Source organism: Cinclus cinclus, chromosome 1 (genome assembly GCF_963662255.1).
Source record: "Cinclus cinclus chromosome 1, bCinCin1.1, whole genome shotgun sequence".
Classification (NCBI taxonomy): Eukaryota; Metazoa; Chordata; class Aves; order Passeriformes; family Cinclidae; genus Cinclus; species Cinclus cinclus.
The window spans coordinates 92,655,928-92,679,476 of record NC_085046.1 but is presented as its reverse complement, the minus strand read 5'-3'; the positions used below and the strand labels follow the sequence as shown (position 1 = coordinate 92,679,476).

Here is a 23,549-nt window from a genome sequence, read left to right as displayed (position 1 = left end):
TTCAGAAGCTTCCTGGCTTTCACTAAGAATTATTTAGTGTCCCAGATCTGCCAATTATGAGCTTCTCAAGCTATGGGCGCAGGAGCAGAGGGACAAACCTCCAGGCAGAAACATGGTGCAAATAGCACTGAAGCAGCTGCAGACAAAAGGGCAGGCTGTGCATTTGATAAGTAAGAATTCAGTGTACTAGAACTGCAACATAGGCATATGAAAGGTGACAAATTTAGTCCAGGGTAAACTTGCCTTTGGGAGAGAGCTCAGTCCCTAGTTGGTGTCAGGTGTTCACAGCTTTTAAATCAGGACTGCTTGACTTGGCACAGATTAACCCTTTTGTGAAGCTCTGTCCTCAATCTTGGCAACTCCCATGCATTTGAGTTTCTCCAGTAAAGGTACCTGATGGCACTTAGGGTAGGGGGAAGCCAGAACTTGGTAGAGTATGGAAGGTAGATATGGTGCATTTCTCCTGGATTTCCATGGCTTTGGTGATCCAGGTGAAACCATGGGTGCTGGGTCTCTGGGTATCACAGCTACTCTTTGAAGTTTACCTGAACTCAATAGCCAGAATCCATCATGTCTTGCATGACCTGCCTGTCTCATGCAAGGAAGCGTAGCGTGTCTCATGCATGTTGGGTGAGCATGAGCAGAGCTGTTATCATGCAGCAGAGCTGCAGAGCTGCCCAGGCTTTCCAGATGCAACTGGAAATGTTTTGCAACATAACTTGCTCTGTGCAAATGTAATCTCTCTTGTTTCTACATAGAACAAATCTTACAGAACCACAGCTGAAGCAGTTGCTCAGCCTCAGCCTGATTTTACTTCTTACCAGTTCTGCCCCAGAAAGTTGGCAGGTTGCCGGCAAGTAGCAACTTCAGACAGTATAAATAAAAATCACTGTCCTTAACAATGAAGATTTTTGTGTGATATTGAAGTCTTTGGATGGATTATGCTGCCTGCTGGAAGCAGAAACTTGGCAGAGACTAGAAATTGAATGAAGAGAAAAAACTCTTATGCTAGTCCTTAAAGTGAATTATCTTGCCATTTTTCACTTCTGTAGTGTTTTTACTTTGTATTAAATCCTCTTTCTGCTTTGATTGCAGGGAAGTATCCTTTTCATGTTCCCCTCCCCACTAATGATACCCTATTAGGAGAGCTGATGCTTCTCCCTGTGTGGCTGTGTTTTACATCACATCTGCCTTTGGTGACCTCACTTTTTTTTGGTGACCTCGCTGTTGCTGCACTGGCTCTATGCAGGGCTCCTTGATGCTTGTGGTCTATAGGCTTTGACCCCCTTGGAAGGCGTATTTTTGACTGCCAGTGTTTCCAGACAGTTGTGATTCCTTCATCATTTCTTTATAGGGACATGATTGTTACAGCCAGGGTCAGCTCACATACTGTGAACCCCAAGGAGCCAGAGAAGCTGGTGTTTTTTCTAGCTAATTTACCAGGCTCCAGAAATGTCATAGAATTGATTGATTTTTACCAGGAGTGAGTCAGTAATGTACTTTGAAAGCTGTTATGTATCTTGATGTGGCTGCGGGAAAGTGAAACTGCCCCCTCTCCCCCACCCACTTTTGCATATTTGAAAGCAGTATTCTTCAGAGTTTTTATTAGCAACCACAGCAGATGCTTAGCTTCTGAAACTGAGGCATCAGATTGAGAGGAGCTGAGGTTACAAGCTCGATGCTGATATTGTTGGATGAAACACTGTGGTCTTTATCATGCAATGAGTGGGCATAGTTACATTATTTTGAAACACTGGTATTTGGCATCCCTTCTTGAAAGGGTTATATCTACTTGCTTCTGCCACCTGCATTTTTGGATTAGGGCCTTAATTACATGTCTGTGTATTTTAACAGCTTCTAGGGTAGGCCTGGCCTAATTAAAAATGTACTTTATGATCATGATGATGCGATTGTTTGAGGCAAAAGGACAGATTTTGGTTTTTTTCTGTTACATATGTTGGGCAGTAAGCACACTTGCTTTTTTAACTTGAGCAAAGCAGTGTCTCCTGGAGCTTCTTTTCTCAGCCTGGAGCAGATGTCAATAGAGTGCCCCATTGTTTCCATCTCCCTTGACCTCTGCTTTAGGAGAATCTATACCTGAAGACAGAATATAGTTCCCATCTAATTTATGAGCAAAGGGGAGGTAGTGGCCTTTTCAGAACTGGTGTGAGCTCTGCCATGCAACTGAATTTGAAAAGTCATTCCATCACAGGCATGCGGAAGTGGATGATGCTTTCTGTTCCTTGTCTTCATTTCTTGGTGCACTTGTGTGAGAAATGCTAGGATTTAAGGAAGGAAAAGAGGAGACATCTGTATCTAGCCTTCAAGAAAATGAGAAACAATGATGTAGACAAATTGAGTGATTACAGGACCCTGACACAGAAGACATAAAAGATGAAGCTGGGATCTCTTTTCAGTGTTGCAGTTGTGGGTGGGAGGTTTTGATTTTTGATGGCTGTGCTTTACTGACATCAGTAATGTTCTCATCTGAATAATGAAGTTAACTATTCAGTAATACAAGTGTTTGCGCGTGGGCAGGGTTCAAATCTTCCATAAATCTGATAGTCTGTTGGGTGAAATTTTGTGCAAACCTGCTAACAAGACACTGATTATTTATTTATGGCATGTTTGGGAGATTAGCCATGTAATTAAAAATCTTTATAGTGATTTCTTTAAAACTTCTAATTTTAATTGTACAAAACTCCTGTGTTGATATAAGTATCAAAGCTCAACAAAAGAAGAAAACATTTAGAACTTGAAGCAACTGAAGATCTTCAGAAGAGATGATAAACAAGAAGTGGGTAGAAAAATTGTGATAAGCACACATTAATCAGTTATTTAGGCAGCATAACTGAATGACATTTTTCTTTCTGACTTCTGTGAAAATACCAGCAAAACTGACTGAATGCAGGTGATTTTATTGAAAAGGTTGATGTATAACTCCAGCAGTAGTTAATCAGTGTTACTGTGAATTTAAGCTAAGGATGATAGTTACATTAGAAGCAAATTTAGCTAAACTGGTATGTGTGTATTAATGGCATACTTTAAAACTGGCATAAACTTAAAAATGCACTTGCAAGCCTTGTTCTTACAAACTAAACTTAAATAGATGGTGGTGGTTTGAAACCTATCTAAAAAGAGCAAAGGCCATCATTCTCAGGTTTATTTTCCTTTTTGGCAGATTGTGCTATTGCTCCATAGAGTAAATTAAGATAGTCCACAAACTGAGAAGCTTCTAAATCATTACTCTGGATAAAATGATAAAGCCCAGGAGGATCTGGTTCACTCTACACTTCTGTACCTTGCTCTGACAAGCAGAGTTCACAATTTAGAATAATATAGTGAAGTAAGCTTTTAAAAGCTCTCTTCCTCTGCTTCAGACTCTTGTGTTCTGAAATGAGCAATGGTTAAGTAGCATCAAGCACGTGGATCAGTGCTTATAAAAGCAAAATTCACACACAAAACTGTTCTGAGTTTGACTTAAAAGACTTCTACATCAGAATCTTGTGAAGGTTTTCTGGGGAACCAAGCTGATTTTTTCCCCCGGATTTTCAGAGGCATAGGTAGTTTAAAAACTAGTGAAATTCTTAGTGTAGCAAGGAGTAACTTGATACTGAATGTTGGCTACCAAGTTGCAGCAGTTGTTATACTTCTGAATTTGAAGAGCAGAATCATTTATTGGTTTTTCCAGTCAGTGAATTGTAATTTCCTTCTTTTTGAGCATGGTTTCTGGCTTTGTTTGTTTGTTTGCTTTTTCCATTTGGCTGTTAGAAATTGATGTTGTTCTCAGACAAATGGGGATGTTTTGTTATTACATGCATTTTTACAGGTTAATATACTGTAAGAAGCTGCATAAGTAACACAGGCAATATTAGTGTGATACACTCAAAAACCTTTGCAAAACCAGAAATTATGAAAATGGATTTTTTATTGAATTGGAGCATATTAATTTTTAATAGTTAATAGCATTAGATAATTGACATCATAAGACTTCTAAAAATCAGTGTAAGGAAAAAGAGCCCTCCCTCAATGGTTACTTAGTGGTATTTGCCCAGCCAATGCAGCCTGTACTTCTTAGGTAGACAAGACAGTGTACATTTGGAGAGTGGGGTAGACTGCCAAATGTTTTTTGTGTAGCATGTTGGAGGCAAAATTGCTTTTCAGGAATGTGACAATTCCTGAATTTCTATCTAAGGGGATGCCAGATGCAATCACCTTTGTCACTGCCTGAAGCTGGCCTGGTTGCTGGGTTTCTTGCCTGTTAGATAAAGAGTGGGAGCAAGGAGGGGACTTTGTCTGGTGCAGAATTTCCTAAGAAAGAAATGCATCTGGCATCATGCACCTGCATGACAAGAAAGTGGGAACACTGTTCACACCTCAGTTATTTAGCTGCCCTGGCTGTAAGAGTAGAGTGCATGTCAGAGAACCTATTGTGAGTTTTCTCCAAGAGATGGTAGCTACTCATCGGCTGAGTGGGTGGTTGGTCCTGGGTAAGCCATCAGGGGATGCCCCAGCCACCTTCAGCTCCCACCACTTAAATAATAAAGAGCATGGGAAAGCTCCATACTGGAAGGGGTCTCCCTTTCATTGCCTGATTCATGCAGGGATAGCAGTGGGCAAGGTGAAGTTGCTTTTTTAGCCCCACTTTCTTGTGCAGGGACAGGGGGGCAGTTTGCTCCCTTTTTGCCATTTCTGGAAGGTGTTTTAAACTGTGAAAGAAAATATTTCTTTAGATGTAAAAAAGATTATATTAAATGTAAAGCAGTATAACAAAATATCTGAGTTTGGGGGCTGTGAGTATAGTGGTGGCTTTTAAAGATTTTAAATGGCCAAGTAGCTGGTTTCAGCACTTAAGCACTCACTTACTTACTTGAGTAAGACTGATGGTCTTCAAATATCAAAGTATATAAAGATTAAGTCTTGCAGCATAGCCCTGGTGATTAAGGATGAAGTGGTTGTCACAGTCATGTTTGTTCCAGCGAGTACTTTGTACTTTACAGATGATAGAGATGGAAAGGGGTACTGTGGGGAAGCAAGAGGAAGAAAGGAAATCAAGACTGCAACCTGAGGACAGCAATAAGGCTCTTCTAGTAGTGTAGAGGAGATGATCTCACATCCCCTCAGGACCTAGTGGTGAAGAGGGTTTTGTCTTGCACCCACAGCAATGGTTTATTTGGGAAAGAACTGCTTTGGCTTGGGGGTTTTTATGATTCTCCCCCCGTTGGTTTGTGTTTGTGTTTCAATTTGTTTATGCCGTGGAGAGTACGCAAAAGACTTAATTCTACAGATCTGTTAACCTGATATCTTTCTCTGGCCCTTAGCTCTTGGGGCTATCCAAGGTCTTTTTTTTTGAAACTGTGGTTTATAGCAGTGGCTATTGAGGAAAATGGTTTTACTGTGCTTATTTAATTTATTTGAATATTAAGTGTAGCTAAGTGCATTGCACTTTGGTAATTGAATCTTTATTTAATTGTTGGTAGCTAAAAGCAAATAGGAATGTCTGTAGAGGAGTTTCTTATAAAATGCTTACGTTGTGGATCAAATTGCATTTCCTGTGAACCTGAAGTTTTTGTTTTGTTTTCTGTTTTTTTAAGTTCTTCAGTGTGGTTGCTGTGACACACTTAGAAATCCCATCACTAAGGATCACTGCAAAATGTTTAATCTGGCATTTCTAAGTGATGAAATTAAAGAAGATAAGAATAAAAGCACTGTAATAGCAAACTCTATTTCCAGCTACTTCTGCATAGAAACAGCATCATTTGCAGCACACCAAAATGCTTCCAGTTTTAACTGCTGTGTGTAAACACAGAAAGAAGCTGTGTAGGGAGAGGGAAGGTGTATGGGTGTTCCTTATTATAAACACCATGGACAGGTAATGAGAGGGTTTTTTCTAAAGGGTGCCTGTAGGATCTTTTTGTGATGGAGACAAGTAGTACAAGTGTAAAAAATTGTTGCATAGAAAATGCTGGAGCCCAGGGTGTTCTGAATTACAAGTCAACAGCGTGTTTCCAACCCGCTTTTTAAACAAGTATTGGGGGTCTAGAACTTTGTAAAAGGTGAGTATTTGGGGAAGGTATCCTGCTGAGGCACATTGTAACCTGAATTTCAGCACTGAATCTGTGTAATGGCTACGGAGAGGAGAGGAGAGGAGAGGAGAGGAGAGGAGAGGAGAGGAGAGGAGAGGAGAGAAGAGAAGAGAAGAGAAGAGAAGAGAAGAGAAGAGAAGAGAAGAGAAGAGAAGAGAAGAGAAGAGAAGAGAAGAGAAGAGAAGAGAAGAGAAGAGAAGAGAAGAGAAGAAGCAGGGAGAAAAAGTGAAATAAAGGTATTTTAACACCAATGTGCTAGTGACCTGTTTTTGTGTAATGTAGGTACAGAGAAGGAGAGCCCCTTTGGGGTGTTACCCCTTATAGATGAGTTACAAGTGAAGGTATGTGGTTGAGCCCACTCCCCTCCTCTACCTCAGCTGGGATCAGCCCTGGCTATGTCCAGTGCCATGGAGAGGACTTTGAATTGTTTAAATGCAGCTGCTGATTCCTATTTTTATGACTCAGAGGAGACTTAAATTACCTGGTAGGTGGGTCTTCTGGTATTTAGTGTTTTACAGCATTATATGGTTTTTTGTTGTTGGGAACTATCTGGTGGTAAGCAGGATGACAAGGAAGCTTTGCAGTCTGCAGAGGATTGTGTTGCCTTTAATGCTCTGTGTTGGACATCTTTCACAATGCCATGAAACTCTGTTTCATGAGTGATTGGTTACTAGAACAAGGGAGCCTTGTACACACAGGCAGTAGGTGGCTACCCCTCCTCAAGCAGCTTGGTGGTTAATAGCCTAAGATAGAAAACTTTTGAATGTAAAATCTGTAAATCAGGACAGTCCCAGTCTCCACCACTGGTGACTGCATCCCAACCTACTCCAGTGATAGGGTTTGGTAGCTGGAGTGTCCATGGGTCCTGTTGCTGCCAGAGGTGATGTCTGCCCAAAGGTGAGCACGTCTCAATTTCTTCTGAAATCCCACCTTTCATAAAATAACTGGATTGTTTGCTCCTTGCAGACAGGGTTATAGCAAGTGTTCATGTTTCTTTGTGCTTCACAGGTTATAAAGAAGCACAATTTGATTCATGTGTCTTTAATAAACAGTTCACAGGGCTAGGACAATGCTGGTAGTGCTTGTGCTGCTAGAGCTGTTGAAACAAATGTAGTTATGTCTGGAAAATTTGCCTTAATTTCCTGATAAACCTCCAAGCTATGTTGTTTCTTCTCAAACATCAGAATTAGGACCCTTTTACTCCCAGCTTCTCTTCCAAGCTTTACCACTTCATCTTCCCTTTTTGTTTTAGGTAAATCTTTCAGTGTCCATGCCTTAGTTGTTATTAATTCTAAAACAAGGGTACTTTTTTCTTACCTGTCTTCTAGGCAGGATTTGTTCATAGCTGCCTCTGAAGTAGAAATTGCTCTGCAGATTTGAACAGCTTTCCAGGAGCTAGATAAGCATTTCTGTTAGTGGGTCCTCTGACTTGGGCTGAAAGGGAAATGTGTGTGAGGCACTCCATTGTGCCATCTTGTGGTGTCCCCTGTATTTTTCCCTGCAGTAATGTGAAAGGTGCTTCTCTTCTCTAAACACGGCAGATTTATTGGCATCTCATCTGATATTTGAGCACACATTAAAAAAACAAAACCAAAAAGACCTCCAAAACCCCAAACAACAACAACAAAAAACCCCAGCTAAAAACTGCTCCCCATCCTCTGCCATCCAGAAAATACAGAATTTGTTGACTCATAACTCAGGGCAGGCTTGAATTGATAAAGTAGTGTGGTGGCAGTAAGGACCAGTGGAAAGCTGTGATCTGCCCAGCATTCCCATGGCAGGTAGGCTCACACTCTGTCCATGGCTCCAGTAAGGGGCCCTTGCTGAGGAAGAAGTGGTTGACTTGAGGAAGGATAACAGAGAAACATGCAGCAGAGCAGCCCTTCATGGGGATGGCTGAGGTAGCCACTTGTGCTGCAGAGCTTCCCCCTGTCTTGGGCAGGAGAGAATTGTACTGATGCAAGCAGCAGCTCCCCTAGCTGTGTTTTGGTGTTTGGCTGGCCACACAGGCACCAGCAACTTAGGTGAGCCTGGGAGTGTGTTCAGCTTGACTAAGGGTCAGCTCAGGGAGGGAGAAACTGGGTTTTTTTTGTGTGTGAACTGAAATGCTCTAGTCCTTTACTAATAGTACTTCTTCAGCAGCAAAAGACTGCTTTAGTATTGGTGTAAAAATAAGGGGACATTTGGAATAGGAGTGAATAAGCTCTGTCAATGGTTTTATCATAGATGGAGCTTCAAAAGTAGTTGAGACCAAATGATCAGAGTCAAATTCAACGGCGAGGGCTGTGTGGGTGAAGGTGGTGGTGCTGCAAGCCCTCAGATTGGGACTGAGCTGTGCTTTTTCACTGGTGTCAGTGCTTGGCAGAGAAACCCACCATGTGCCAAGCGATGCCACCATTTCAGATGATGCTGCATACATGTTCCTGCTCTGCCTGAGCTAATCAGCCCTCCAAAAAGTCCTCCAGGATGTCAGCTAGCCTCTTTGTGTAGAGAGGCTCAGTGCTTTTAGCAGGAGCTACCTCTCTCAAACCCAGCTCTAATATCTCTAGCGTGGTGCTGAAAGGGGCCTTTTATCTAATCGAACTCCACTTGCTTCAGGATGAAGCATTTACAACATCAGGATTGCAACCCGGGAGGTGGATGGTCGATCCTACAGGGACTGAGGGAGGCTGGATGCTCTAACATGTATTGATTCATCCGTGTTTTAACAAAACAAAAACTGTATTAGTGCTGCTGTTTTACCTCACGTTATTGTGTGTGCATTAGATATTGAGTCAGCAGTAGCAATGGGAAGCTTATGAGAGAAATCATAAAGGAAGTAATAGAGGTGGAAACTTTAAAAGGATGATGTTTTGAATAATAATGGTAATGAATAATGAGATAAATGGGGATGGTATAACTGAGGTATATACAGAAAAATGACTGTCTTCTGGATTCAAGGCATTCTCAAGATGATAGCTATCATAAGAATGTGATAAGAAATAAGCAAACTTGTTACAAATTCTTCTTCAACTAAATTGTAATGGAAGAGACTGAATCAATTTAGAGGCTGACAAAATGGCAGATGCCAGGGGCTAAAGAAACTAGAAGGAAAGGTACAGAGAGTACATTTTTAGAAGCAAAATTGAAGAAACAGTTGATCAAAAAAGTACAAAGTTGGGGTTTTGGGATTTTTTAAAGTATCCATGTCAATCAGTTCCCAGCAAGGGAAAAATATTTGGTTAATCATCTTTATTTTGAGATTTCAGGAGAAGGAAGTTTCAAAACATCTGTGGTAGTGAGTGGTGGGAGCATCATTCAACTTCCCAGGCCCATGAAGTGCTAAGGTGGTTTCATTTTGTTTCATATCTAGCCACGAATCCCAAGTATGCTCCCTCTGTTTTCCAGAACTCTTTATTCCTAGGCATTTAAAAAGGGTAGTGGTGTTTTTCAGGAGATTTTCATTTCCTTATGGATTTGAAACTGCTTTAAGTACAGATAAGCTAGCTTCAGTTGCTGTGGTTTGTCTGGCAAAATAGATGCAATTAGCACAGAGCTGTGTTTCTCTAGTGATCTTCCCAAGAGTGACTGCCAGGTGGGACAGCTGGGTTAATCCAGTGCAGCCCTGTTAATTTAACTTAGAGTGCTAAAATGGGTAATAAGGCTAGGGTTTTGACAGTAAATGACAAAATGCATCTGTATATTTGTTATATTGATGTGCTCATGGAGGATCTACATTATTTGCTGAAACATATTATGTATTTTGGTAAATAGAAGATGACCTTGTAGGCCATGAGTCTCTGGAGATAATAATTTGCATGATATGTTTTTGGTGAATGTTTCTGGATTTTGTTTCATGTACATTCTGAGCAGTGTAGGGAGTGCTAGAGAATTTAGAATGATAAAAACATTGAGAAATCATCAACTTGGGTATTTGTGTGTGAGTAGGAGTCATTTAAAATTCAAAACATAATCCTATTTTATGCTTAAAAAAGGCAGAGTAGGAAGACAGACCAAAGCTGCTATTAACTAAATACATTTCTCTTTTATTGTCCTTTCCATGGAGTAGCAGCCAGTTTGTGTACTCTGTATAAAAGTTACCTGGGTGTACTTGCTGTCTTCGCATCAGTCACTCACAAACATTTTGGCTTATAGGTGTGATAAAGCATTAATTAACTCCTGAGCCCCTTTCTTTACCTTTCATGTGTTTGTCTTTTGCTGAGATATTTTAACTTTATTAACAATTGAGTACTACTGGTGACCAAACAGAACAGTTGTGTAGGAGTGGGGTTGTGATGCATGAAGGTGAACAGGTGAGATCATTTTGTTATCAGATGATAAGGTGGATTATACACCATGCCCAGCTGACATTCCTTATGGTTGTGAGTCATCAGGAAGGAGCTCTTTGTTCCAGGTTATCCCTGGGGTTAGGGTATCTGCTGCTCTGAGTCTCTGGACTTCCAAGTGACTTTGACCATGACACTTCTTTGCTTGAGGTGGCAGAACCTTCTTGGTAAGATGCCTGAAGATTGCTTGAGAGTAAGGGTGGCTGCTTCTGCTTTTTAGTTTCTTTGTATGAAGAAATAAAAAAAACCCCAGGAAATCTAGAATCTGCCTGTTCCTGAAAAACAGTGCTCCTGGGTGCTTCTGAAAGCCCTAGACAATTGTGCAATCACATACATATTTGTTATTCTTGTCAGAGGAATGCACAGAGACCTGGGTCTTCCTTCACAAAAATAACTTATTTCTTAAGAGGGGACTTGAACTGTCAGTGTGAAAATACCTCCAGTGACTCTGCTTTTGGCACCAGCACCACATTTCTCAAGGGAAGGACTAGAGTGGTGCGTGTTTTTGAGTAGACTGCAGTACATGTTCTGTTGGCCTTGCAAGTACTAACAGCCATGGAGAATCCAATTGACAGAGACATGGGTGAGCCATGTCCTAAGAGCCATTATTTGTTTATGCACTGAGGCCTTATTGAGGAGGAGGAAGTCATTGAAAGCACACCATTCATTATTTCACAGCTCATCCAGCAAGTCTTAGGTTGAACTGGGGTACAGGCCACCCTGTTGCTAAACGTGAGCAAAAATGGTGATGTGAAAATGCAGATGTCACAGTAAAATTTTGAAAATACTAGGAAAAAAGCATCAGCAGTAAACCAAAGTGGACCCTTTCAAAGTTCACAGTGTGTACTTGCAGTTTTTAACACCTCAAACTGTGATAAATAATGGCCTCATCTTAGCCCATTCTGCCATTGTAAAAAAAGTTAAAAAAAATAAAAAATCTTGTCCTGCTGTTGTCAGGATGGGTCATTAATTTTGCAGTAATAATTAATCTTCTCTTCAATTGGTTTTATGTAAGAATCAAATTCTGACTTTTTTTGTGAGAGTCTTAGCTGTGAAAACTGTAGAAATTTATGTAACTGGATTAGAAAATTCAGGCTTTTTAAAAATTATTTTTTTTTTATTTTTTCGTATGCCATCTTATTGCTCAAGAGTAGCCCTTTACCTGCTGAGTGGGAACTGTCATTATACAGCAGGCCTTTTCTTTGTACATAAATGCATCTTAAGGTAAGCGGGTTTTTCGGCTCTGTTGGTTTTAGAAAGATCACTTTGAGGTCATTGGTATATCTGCCACAAGAATGTACACTGCCATGCGCTCTACTGGAACATTCTTTTCCAACATAATTTTGTTAGGACCTTCTGGTTACCTGGTTTACATTTAACTTTGCTGTTTGGACTGCTCATGTGTGCTGTAGTCATGTTAAATCGACCCTTTCTAGGCTCTTACAATAGCTTGAGCCTGTATATGTGAGCAAATATTTTAGACCAAGACTGTGATGTGGTTCTCCTGTAATGAGCTGTCCCACTGTGGTGGCATACTCAGAGCACTCATACCTCTAATGCTGTTGACCACTACCTAGAAGGTAAATATGGAAAGCAGTTCTTCAAAAAGTTTCCTTTCCTCTGACTGTCTCACTTGGGCATCTGAGGTGTAGTGACCAGAACTCTGGCTCTGCCTGTGATACTGGAGAGGTTTTTTTGGTGATGCCAGTGCAGGGAGGATGCCTCATCACCTCCCCCTCCCCTTCAGAAGACACGGGCAGTTTGTGGTTGGGTTCACGAGTCAGAGTGGCACTCCTGCTGAAAGTGAAGCTGTTTTGTGAGCATGGGTGTGATCTTACCCAGAGGCTCCCAGGAGAGTGGTGTGCACCTACTGTGTGTGGCTGCCCTGAGGAGGTGGGTGAGGGAGGGAAAAGATCAAGGGTTTATTGCTGTGAGAGAAAGCTGCTTCTAGGCTGGGGAAACTGTGACTGAGCAGGGGAAAAATCCCGTGGGTAGGCGCTTCCATTCTCTCTTTGTGCTGGACTCTGGAAGAGACGCTTGGGGTAGGTGTAGCTGGGAGGAGAGCACAAGAGGCTGTCTCTCCCCTATGCATGAGCAAGGAAATGAAGCAGATTTGTGTGACAGGACCAGTCTGTCATAACGGGGCTTCAGTGAAGGTTGAGCCTTACAGGAGGCGAGGGTTATTCTGCAGCACTTTGGCTGTACGCTAGTGGTAACCAGAGCACGGGGTCTAATCATATCAACCCTGGAACAATCTGCTAATATTCAACACTGGTGCTCTTAGGATTTAGCAAGATGTGATTCAGCTGAGGAACTGAGGCTGAAATCCAATCCCTGAAGTGTTCAAACAGTGTTCAGAGTTGGATGCTGGGTAGCATTCTCAGCCTGCTTCTCCCTCTCTAAGTGAGGAATGTGTTTTGTGTCAACCTGATCGCTTGATCATGGGTACTGAGCAGGGCTGGGTTCAGGAGGTTCTAGCTGTGTGAACAGCTCTGCACATGCTCTGGGATTTTGAAGCAGGTGCTTGAATACAGTTTCTTTCCTTCTTTTATTTTTAATCTGGAAGAAGATGCAGCCAACAGCAGATAATTCTGTGGGTAAATCAACAAACAGTACTGTAGTTTTGCAAGATGAGTCATTCCTTTTGCAAAGAGTAAAATCTGTGAGTGGGATGTGCTACTGGAGATTGGAGTGATATGATATAGAAGTATTACATTTCGATTAGCAGTAGCTTCCAAAATATTAGTTTTGTTGTGCTTTTCCCCCAGAGTCACTGGTCTCACTAGTCTAAATTTTTCCATTGCCATTGCTGGAGGAGAAATTCAGGTGCAATGAATGAGAAGTCTTTGTATTCTTACTCTGGAAATGCCCTAAATGTGTCCAAAACTCCCGTTTGCTTACAGTCTCTTATATTGCTATTAATATCATTATAATTTTGTATAATTTTTTTGCATTTAAATGTTCCTGGTAGGACTTGTCATCCTTGCTTCTTTTTAAAATGTCGCTAGGATTTCTGTTATATGATCTTGAGAGACTGGTTAAATAGAGTTCTTCAGTTCACTGGTGTGCTAACTAGCTTACAGCTGATCAGATTGCAGCAGTCTCTTCAGTGTGTTCTACTGGATCTGATCCCAGTTTTGCTTCCTTCGGTGTATGACAGCAGAGGGAACCTACACTCACTCTGCTTTTTCCCTCTGGTTTCAGGATTTTCCTGGAAAATAATATTTTAAGATATGAAATGTTTCTTACAAATTCTGGTCTTTTTTATTTTTTCAATAGGTGTTGGCATCATGTCGGGCATTCCTTTTAACATCTCGGATTCCCACCAAGGTAAAATCACTGTGTTTCTATAAATACTCTGGGCTAACAACTGAAAGTTGCATAAACTAAATAGCAAAAGATTAGCATATTTTAGTTATACTTGTACATCTGCTAAAAGGAAAAGATCATTGAGGAATGGTGTGCTGCATGGTCTTGACTTAGAATGGTGTTTCTGTTAGCATATGCCTTAAATAAATTTTTCAATACATATATGCATATATATATACACACCCACACACTTTTACAGAGGAATTTTAACTTCTAGGAATACAAGTGGCTGAAAAACTGTGTTGTAAACTCCAACTTGAAGAACTGTGAGAGGAGAGTGATGAATTTTATAGAATGACAGTTTATGTGCAAACAAGCTGATGGCATTGTTCCCTCTAGTGTTTGTAATGTCAGATAGGATTATATTTGATTTGGAGACAGAAACTGTTGAGTTTTATTAAATTCTACTGTTTTCTAATGATTTTTGCTATTCATTTTGAAAAGCAGTGTGGCAACTTCCCTCGCCAATGCCAACGAAGTATTTTTTCTGTGCTTGTGACAATTCATAATGATTGTTGTAGAAGAGAAAGGTGATTTCCACATGAATAAAAATGACTGATGTGGAAGAATATCTCTTGTCCAGCTTGGAATCAGTGAACGGGAATTTGGCACATATCTGATTTTGTTGTATTTGACGTGTGTGTGTGTGTGTGTGTGTATATATATATATATATATATATATATATATATATATATATGTACACACTTTATAGAAATACCAGAATCCATCAATGGAACTATTGATACCAAGTTTTCAGTTGTGTTCAGTGGTAAATGTGACCATCCTTAGCTATAATTTGAAGATGCTGACTGACAGGTAGGATGAACTGCAGCTTGAATTTCTGCTGATACTTATTTTCCTCAGTCAATGACCCCGTCCCTGCAGCATGAATGTCTCCAGTTGGTTGTCTGTTGGTTTGCAGTTTTCAGCCAGGGCTTTTTAAGACAGGGTTTTGTGACTGCTTACTTGGAAAGACAGATCCAGTTGATGAATAGCTCAGACATCAGTGCAATGGCAACATGATAGGTGGTAATTGTGATCTTGTTAAACGATAGCAAAGCCATTATAAGTCATCAAAAAGCTCTTGAAGGCTGAGGCTTGGAGTGCTAAGTGATAACTCTGTTTAGTTGAGTGTTTCAGACAATTCTCAGAAATAGTTAAATAGATTTGCCTAGTCGAAAAATGGTTTTGTTTTCATTAAAATCTAAAATACGTATTCTGTACTAGTAGAAATGTAATTTTGGTGATAGCAAATACAAGGAAGATAATGAGAAGCTGTGTTTGTGATTTATGTAAAAATTAAACTTTTTATGTCTGAAAAGTTATTAGGATAGTTGAAAATGCAGGATTCTAGCAGGGTTAGTAAAACTGAGTAAATTTTCTAATGTCTGTAGTATTTTCTGAGCCTGAGAACTTCTGTGTGACTCTCGGCCAGTAACTGCTCAAAAGACAGCTGAGCACATCCAGCAAAGACACATTATTTGTCTGGGGACCTATAACAAAACTGAGTATGCCTAGAGATGGCCATTTCTGAGTAACTGTTACTGCTGCATTCAATTCCAAGGTATACTTTTGCTTAAACAATGCTGTTGAGATGTATCTACTAAACAAGGATCAAAGCTAAAAAGAATTGATGTTGGTTTACTACAGTACCAACTCACACTATTATCTTTAGAGCAAAGATATTACAATGGCCACCTCTAAACTTCACACTCTGGTCCAGTAAGTTAATTCCCCCTAATCAAAATGGACTGAATGGAAAGGAAGGACAGTACTTAAACCTAATTCTTGCTACAGTCTGTATAAAATGTAATTGCAACATTAGTAAATGTTGAATGCGTCATCCAGCCCACAAATAAGCATATAAAATATTTGTAGGATTGTAATTCAGATCTGTGAATGTATTTATAGTGCAACTTATTATGAGTTTTGGTTGAAAAAAATGAAAAGTATGAAATTAACTGTCTGGGTATCTGAAAGGTTACTAAATGAGAGGCACACATAGCTTTTTAAGAGGATTTAAAAAACATATAATTTTTGGGTAATAAATGAGATTGTCTTTTAAAACTTGTAAAAATTATTTCTTAGGTTGAGATAGATGATGTTCAGAGTGTGTTTTACATTTTTGCTGCAAAGCAAGGACTATAAATTCATATTTTTAATTAGAAAAAGGAACCAAAGATCAGCTGTAGAGATAGTGCCATGTTTCCTGATATTTGTTAATTCTAGGCGAGGGGATTTGCAGACTAAATTCTTAAGTTTGGATCTCTGTGGAATTTTCAAATATTTTTGATGTGTATACATACAGGTATATATGTGTTTGTACATACTTCAAGTTGATAGGTAAATAATTTTCAAAATATGAAGGATTTAAATCACAGAAACACTCCCCCTAAAATTTCATTGTGATTTTGGTAAAGATATATTTAATTAGTACTAGAAAAAGAAGAGCTTTTCCCTTCTGTCCCTTCCTGCTTAATCCAGTAGCTAACAATAGCTGCTATAGATTTTTTTGGATGGGTTTGTTTTTTTCCTTTTTTTTTTTTCCTCTCTGCCCTAAGTCAACTGCACAAAAGATTGCCAGTCCTAGTTTAGAAATAAAGCACTGGAGAGAAATGAACGCCTTGCACTTGGGAAAATGCAGGGTGTTGATGTGAGCCCTGAGAAGAGTCTTGTGCTGGTTCTGCCTCTCCTACCTCAGTTCCCTCTGCTCATTCTTGCTTCGTAACCAGATGTGATGACACCCCTGAAACTGCCTGTGTGCTGTGGATGCTGCCCCTGCAGCAGAATGTGTGAAATGAAGCACACAAAGTCCCAAGAACTTCAGAGTAAAGTTTGCTCGCCAAGAGAAGCCTTTGGCTGAAGGTGAACTTTGCACAGAAAATGGGAGGGGTGCAAAAATCTTCTGATGCTGCCAAATCATGAGGGCAACTGAAGGGATAAGGATTCAGAAAATAGGCAACAAAGAGATAGTAATAACAAAAGTTTTCTGGAAAGTTTTTGGTGGCTGGAAGCTGGTACATCTGTTCCTGACTTTCCAATGTGCTGTTCCAGCCATTACAGAGAGGGAGTCTTGTTAGCTGTGTCTGGGTTCTGAGCACCCCAGTCATTCAGGGCTCACTTTTTCACAAATGCAGGCATAGAATGATATGGTGCTTGCCAGTTAGTCTGGGAGCACCCTGACTGTGAGCCTAGGATAAAATAAATACAGGAAACTTCGTGCAATTCAGACAGACTGCTCAGCTGCAACAGCTTCAATGATAACTAAAAGGAAATGAGCTATTGTCTTGCCCTATAGTTATGATTCAGTCCAAGAGGTTTGTTTCTTTCTGTATATCTTGGCTGTCAAGATGATTGTCTACATAAATGTGAATTCAGATCTTAGCACATTCCCTGTATCTCTAGATTTGTCCTTGGAGAAGAATTCCCTGCCACCTTCTAAGCTTCCATTTGGATTCAGTATGTTCTTCCCTGCCTAGTCTGACTGTCATCTAAATAAACCACTCAGACAAAGCTTATGTATCACTTCCTCTCATACTTTTAGACAAGCTAAAGCTTGTACACATTGTATATATATATATGTACACACATTTATATATCTATAGTGTGTACATATCCCTTCAGCTTCTGTGCAGTAAAATTTGTCACATCTCTGATCAATGTAACTAATGAAAGACTAATTGCTAAGCTGTAAGGATTGTAATAAATGATTAATCAGTCACAAGAGTACACATCAGTAGGGTATTGTATTAATGATGCTTTTTATAATAATTCTTTTTCATATAATTGATTATAAGCTTATGTGCTTATAGCTTGTACTAAAATGTCCAGTGTGGTATTCCTATAACCTCTAATAACCATTTAAACCTGTAGCAAGCAAATATAAGTATTTTTTAAATGAAAAATTGCGTTCAGGTATTAACAAAATATTTAGTGTCAATTACAGAAACTGGTGTCAAGTATCAGTAGCCTTCTCAAGGTTTTCTTAACCTCACTGAGAAATGTAAGTGCTTTTTAAAATAAGATGATGTTTGCACTAATGTGGTGTTTTTTTTTCTAACTACAGTTAGAACTAACTTTCAGCTACTTGGAAATCCAAGGAATAACATCCAGTAAACCAGGCCAGGTGAGTGTATTCTAGATAAAAGATAACTTGTTCACTCATTGCTAAATCTGTTCCAGTCAAGGAGGTAATGCTCTAACATGCAGGTGTGCCCTTCCAATGAGCACGCGGTGCATTTGTGTTCTTGCATTCATGCTGGTCTAAAGTCCTAAAAATAACAATTAGAATTTAAATAATTAGTTTTAAGAATGTCCTGTGCACTTGGAATAACGATAAGGGACAGATTGGGTTGTTTTTCTAGTTCAGTATGGTACAAGTTTCCATTTGTATCATCAGTGGATATGTTTCTCAGAGCTGGTAATGCAGTGGTGGCTGGTGTGCAATCAGCACCACACAAGCTGCAGTGGCTTCTGTGGTGAATACCTCTATTCACCAAGCCAAAAGCTACTGCTTACATTCCAGGCAGAAATGCTTTGCTTTCAACTATTCTTCATGTTTTTACTGTGTACAACACAAAATATATTTGACAGCAAGTTACGTGCCCAAAAAAATAAATGTCAAAGAGAAGGTGCTGAAAAGAAGAATGCCTTTAGAGAGTTTTTAATTCATAAGATGAGCATGTTGACAAGATTTGACAGTTCAATTGTATCAAAGTCTTCATGTGTTTCATGTGTGTTTGGCTTTTAAAGAGCTTTTTAAGAATGGGAGTGCCTGAGGTACTTTGAACTCTGAAATGCTCTCATTGTATTGACATGTCATCTTTTTAACCTGTCTTTTGAAGATTTCCTTAAAGGAGGGAAAAAAACCCCAAAAAACAGTCCAGGTGTTTTAATGGGGCGACATTTACTACATTCTACTTTTTTGTGGCCTTTTTGTTTTTATAAGGTACTAAAATGCCAGGTACCTATTGCTAATTATTCCTGGAGGCACAGACAATCATTGTCGTAGCAGTGTTTACAAGAGATTTTCAGCAGCCTCGATGAGCATATACTTTTCCTAAAGTATTTCTTAAGGTTTTTCATGTTTGCATTCATTTGTGTTTTAATTGTGTGAGGCTTACAACTGAAGGCAGAGAGAGAGAATCCTAGATTATTTCTTGTGGAACAAAGGGTTTTGTTGCAGTTTTCCTACAAACAGCATATTATAGCTGTGATATCAGAAGGGTGTAGTTTTGTGCTAGACACTTTGCAGAGCCATGAAGAGCTTCAGACTGTAAAGCTAAGTGAACGAATGGACAGAGTAATGTAAGGAAATGTTGTGTCAGTATTGGTGATGATGAAAAACTGTGATAAGTTGCCCACTCATTAGTCATCAAGGATTGGTGGCAACAGGCTCAGGAAGGAGTTGAATTGATGGCAAAAGGTGTAAATAATCTCAGTGTGCTTTAGGGGTAATACAGCCTCTTCTAGGATTATCATGGTGGTGACCCTGGGCATGAACCAGGGACCAAGAGAGCCCTGGGAACCAGCTTCAGTGAGAAGCAGTCCCCTGTATCATACTGCCTAGAGAGCCCTCTCCTGCTGTCTGTCTTCACTTATTTATTTCTAATGTTACCTTTTCTCTGTGCGTGCACAGCTTCTCATCTGAAAGAGATGATGACTTGGGCTGTGCTAACTGTTCACACTGGAGTCAGAAGCATTACGCTGCTTCATGTGATGCAGCTGAAAGCAGCAGCAGAGCCGATGTGTCACTCACACCCTAATCTGATTTGGTTCTGAACACTCAATATCTAAGGGAGGCACATTGCAAAAGGCTTTATTTATCCCCCTCTCTCAAGCACATATCTCCCAGACAGCAGGACAGTCATGCTGGCTGAGTTATTGCTTCATCTGCACTGAGACAACACAGTGCCACAGCCTTTTCTTAAACAGCGCAGAACAAAGCATTAGAGCTTTTCCAGAGGATCACAGCCATTAAAGACTTTTACTTTTTGCCGGAGGAAACAGGCACCCTGCTCATTCAATAGTTTCCTGTCAGGCTGTGCTTGCTTCTCCTGGTGTTCTGGGATGTGTTTCAAAAGAGGACAATGCTGTGAAAAGTTCTTGGTTTTCAAAGTGTCAGCTGAGGTCAAGGTCCTTTGAAAATTGTATTCCCGTGGGAAGCAGGGCACTGTTAGAAAAAACAAGGTTTGAGTACAGGGTCTTGTACATTCAAGAACAACTTTCAGAAACTTTACCTGGAGCACTGCTGTGTCATGACTTAAAGAATTACAGATTCCTACAGGCATTCAAAATGTTTTGCTGTTTAATTCATCGACATGAATTATGTGATACCCTTCTCAGCCTCTTGCACTTTTATTTATAGTTGATTATGGAGACTGAGAAATGCAGCATCTCCATGAAGATGGCGTCCTCAGAGGATGTGAATGAAGTGCTGGCACACATTGGGACCTGCCTAAGGAAGATATTCCCTGGACTGTCACCAGTGTAAGTATCCTTTAGGGCACCTCTAGTGGGAACAGATTGTATGGAAGTGGTGACAAGCCACCCCTTTTTGTCTGCTGGTCTCCCCAGTCTGATCTCAGAAATGCACTGAGGATATAAGAATCACATCCACAAGCACTAAGCTTTTGTCCAGGTGTGTGGGAGAACCAGGAGACAGTGTAGAGCATAGGTAGACTGTGTGTGATCCTGTAGGGTCATAAGAGCCTTTGGTTTGAACGGGGGGGTGCAGTTATTTGAGGTCTTAAGTTTTTATTTTACCTTGTCGCCTCTCCAGCCTCAGGTATAGCTTAGGTCCTGTCTTTTTTTGTTGTAACTGGCTCCTTTTTCTGTACTGTTTTTGTCCTACCAGAAGTAAAATCTGAGTTGGGAGAAGAGGGAAGAGTTCCATTTGCTTTCAGTGTTTGTGAAACAATGCACACGATTGTGAGCCTTGTTCTTCAAAACTGAGCCCTGAGCAGTCTTGTCATATACTTTCCATGTTTTAAGTGACTCCTTGAATTATTTACCTCCTTTTCTGGCTTTTATTTTAATTGCATTATTTGTGCCTTTGGTTTTCTCTCTTAACTTTGTCTCTGGATTCTATTACCTTGCAGCTATTCTCAGTAGTTTCTCCATCTTTTCTTTATTCTCAGTCATTGCCTCATCTTCATCCCTCTCTCCCAAATCATGCAGCTCTCCTGTATTCTCTTCAGCTCCTGGTTTTCAGCATTATTAGAAAAAAATTGGCTGTGGAAAAGTTTTCCTGGACATGTTGATTTTTATAAGTGAACTTTAGTAACAGACAATAGATGTGAAGAGTTAGGCTAAACTTACATGTTTTATTTTGGGTGCATGTCTTTATTATTCACCTTTCCTGTAGGTGGAGTAGGAAATCAAGTTCATAAACTCTGGTTGGCAGTACCTTTTTCTTGTTTCCATTTTTTTTCCACATCCAATTCTTCTCTCAGACAGTGTTGTTAGCTGCTTTAGTGGAGATTGATCTCTCCCTTCAAAGAACATGAATACAACTGAATATTTGTGAGCAGGGTTGCTATAAAACTTCAGTAATAGTGTAAGAAATGCAGACAAAAAAAAAGTAAAGGGTTGCAAGACTGACTATTTTTCTGGTTTTTTATGAAGGCCTTGAGCTCTCTGTATGTTTTCTATGGGCTTTCTTGGGAGCATTGCTGGAGCAGTTTGGGGAGCTGCATGGAGTGCTTGTTTCCCAGGAAAGAAATCAAATTTCTTGCTCTTCTCTCAGATGGCAGAGTTTTCCAAAATGAAGGCATTGGAGTTGTGTAGAGGATAGAGAATCAGGTCAGGCAAGAAAGGGGGGAAGCAGTTTCTCCAGTTATTATTGCTTATTAATTCTCTTGTGCTCCGCTCCCACCCCATTAGACCCCACATAAATTCTGGAGTTTATGAGGTAGTCTTGCCATTCAGAAAAACAGATAATTTTATTTCTTAAAAGACAGGAGGGTATTGTCTTTCTTGTCTGTCTAGGGAAGGAAACTGCTACCAAAAGATTGGAGCTGGATATCAGGAGTGCAGCCTAGAGGCTACATGGAACTGCTCATCTCTTTGCACCATGGTGCTATTTCTGCATAAAAGCACTGTATATACAGCAGCGCTTTTGGGATAATCATTAATACCATGCCCCTTCCCTGTTTTCAGCATCCTGGTGTCAGATGAGTGTCACAGGTCTCCTTAGATGGAGTGATCCTGTAATACAAAAAGGTTTAGTTGCTCCAGTAGTCACAGGGTTAATCAAAAGAAAGAGAGAAAGAATGAATAAATGTTACTCCTGCTGTGCTGCATAATGATGTGTGTGCCTTTTAGGTAGGAAAGTGAGTTGTATTAAAAATGGCAATTCTTCCAGTACACTCATTTAAAAATGCTCATAAAATAAAAAAAAAAAGTGTTTAAAAATACTTCCAAAGCCATGAATGATGTTTCCCCCCTCTTTTCCATCTAGGAGGATTATGAAAAAAGTAACTATGGAGCCTTCAGAAAGACTGGCTAATCTCCAGGCCCTGTGGGACAGTCAGACAGTGGCAGAACTTGGACCTTGTGGTGAGAATGAATTTAAATGCTCAAATATAAAAGGGCTGGAACTGCAGTGTCAGGAAGTTTAATTCTATTTCTGGCAGAAGCTTGTGAAGGTGTAATTAGTTTTAAGGTGAAATTAGTATGAAGCAGACTTGTGATTGGTAGGTGAAGGCACTATATTAAGCTTTCTTGCAACTTACCAAGCAAAGACAGCATAGTCTCAGTTCCTTTCATAAGCACAGTGGACAGTCTTCTGAGAGGAAAAGAGAGTGAGTTTTGAAAAACTGGATCTTTAAGTATTAAAGTGTCCTTTTAGCTGTACATTTGTTTGCTTGTTTGACTGCTATGTTAAATAGTCTCTCGGGTTGTTTGTAGGAGGCTTTTCGCAGATGTATGCTTGTGTTTGTGACTGGCTTGGATTTCCCTACAGAGAAGAAGTACAGTGGGTAAGTGCTCGTCTTGTTCTGAAGCTCTTTTCAGCTACCTGTACTAATGATGAAAGAATAGGTAAAATCATACTGCTTGACAAAAAGAAAATAAATCAAACCTCAGTTCAGTTCTGTAAAGATATTCTTGGTTATGTATTTTTTACAGGATGTTGATACGATTTATCTGACACAAGATACCAGAGAGCTGAATTTGCAAGACTTCAGCCACCTTGACCACAGGTAAACCATGTGCAGTAATCATGCTAATACTGATGAAGTGGGATGGCCCCATAGCTGTTACTGGATTGTGTAGACCTGTGAAATGACCATCTGTAGCTTTTTCATTTTCAATACAAAGCTGCTGTTTTCTGTACAAAAGCCCCATGGAAACCACATTTCATTCAGGAGCCTAAGAAGATAAATATATTTTCTTATTGGAAGCAATCCAAAAAGTTAGCAGAAATATACTTTTCCTGTGATGGCGGATATAAGAGCTCAAATTTAGCAGATAAAACATGCAGCTACATCTGGTGGGCAAAGCAAAAAAGGAAATTATGCGGTCTTTACTTCTGCAGAATCTTTTTCTCACGGTGTACACAGCAAAGGAAATTTTTTGTCAACAAGTCAGTAGAAGGTTTAAGTTGTTCAACTGAATTCCAGCCAGTTGTCTCTTCACTTATAATAGATGCTCTCAAAAATATGTCCTTCCAGAAAGGAACTAATTGAGGGTAATTTTGCTCTGAGATGCTGAAACTTAACTAAGTGTTGTAGGTAGTTTACTGAATTTAGCTGGCTGAGAAAATTG

At 39.9% G+C, this 23,549-nt stretch overlaps 1 protein-coding gene across 1 annotated transcript in view; it reads left to right on the top strand.

The window, feature by feature from the left end:
* CARMIL1 (capping protein regulator and myosin 1 linker 1) overlaps positions 1–23,549 on the top strand; it is a 191,067-nt gene that overhangs the window by 64,244 nt on the left and 103,274 nt on the right. The window contains exons 3-8 of the mRNA XM_062487400.1: positions 13,691–13,741; positions 17,848–17,907; positions 20,149–20,270; positions 22,243–22,340; positions 22,692–22,762; positions 22,911–22,984. Of these exons, the coding sequence (XP_062343384.1) occupies positions 13,691–13,741; positions 17,848–17,907; positions 20,149–20,270; positions 22,243–22,340; positions 22,692–22,762; positions 22,911–22,984 (476 nt within the window). The remainder of the gene's footprint in view (positions 1–13,690; positions 13,742–17,847; positions 17,908–20,148; positions 20,271–22,242; positions 22,341–22,691; positions 22,763–22,910; positions 22,985–23,549) is intronic.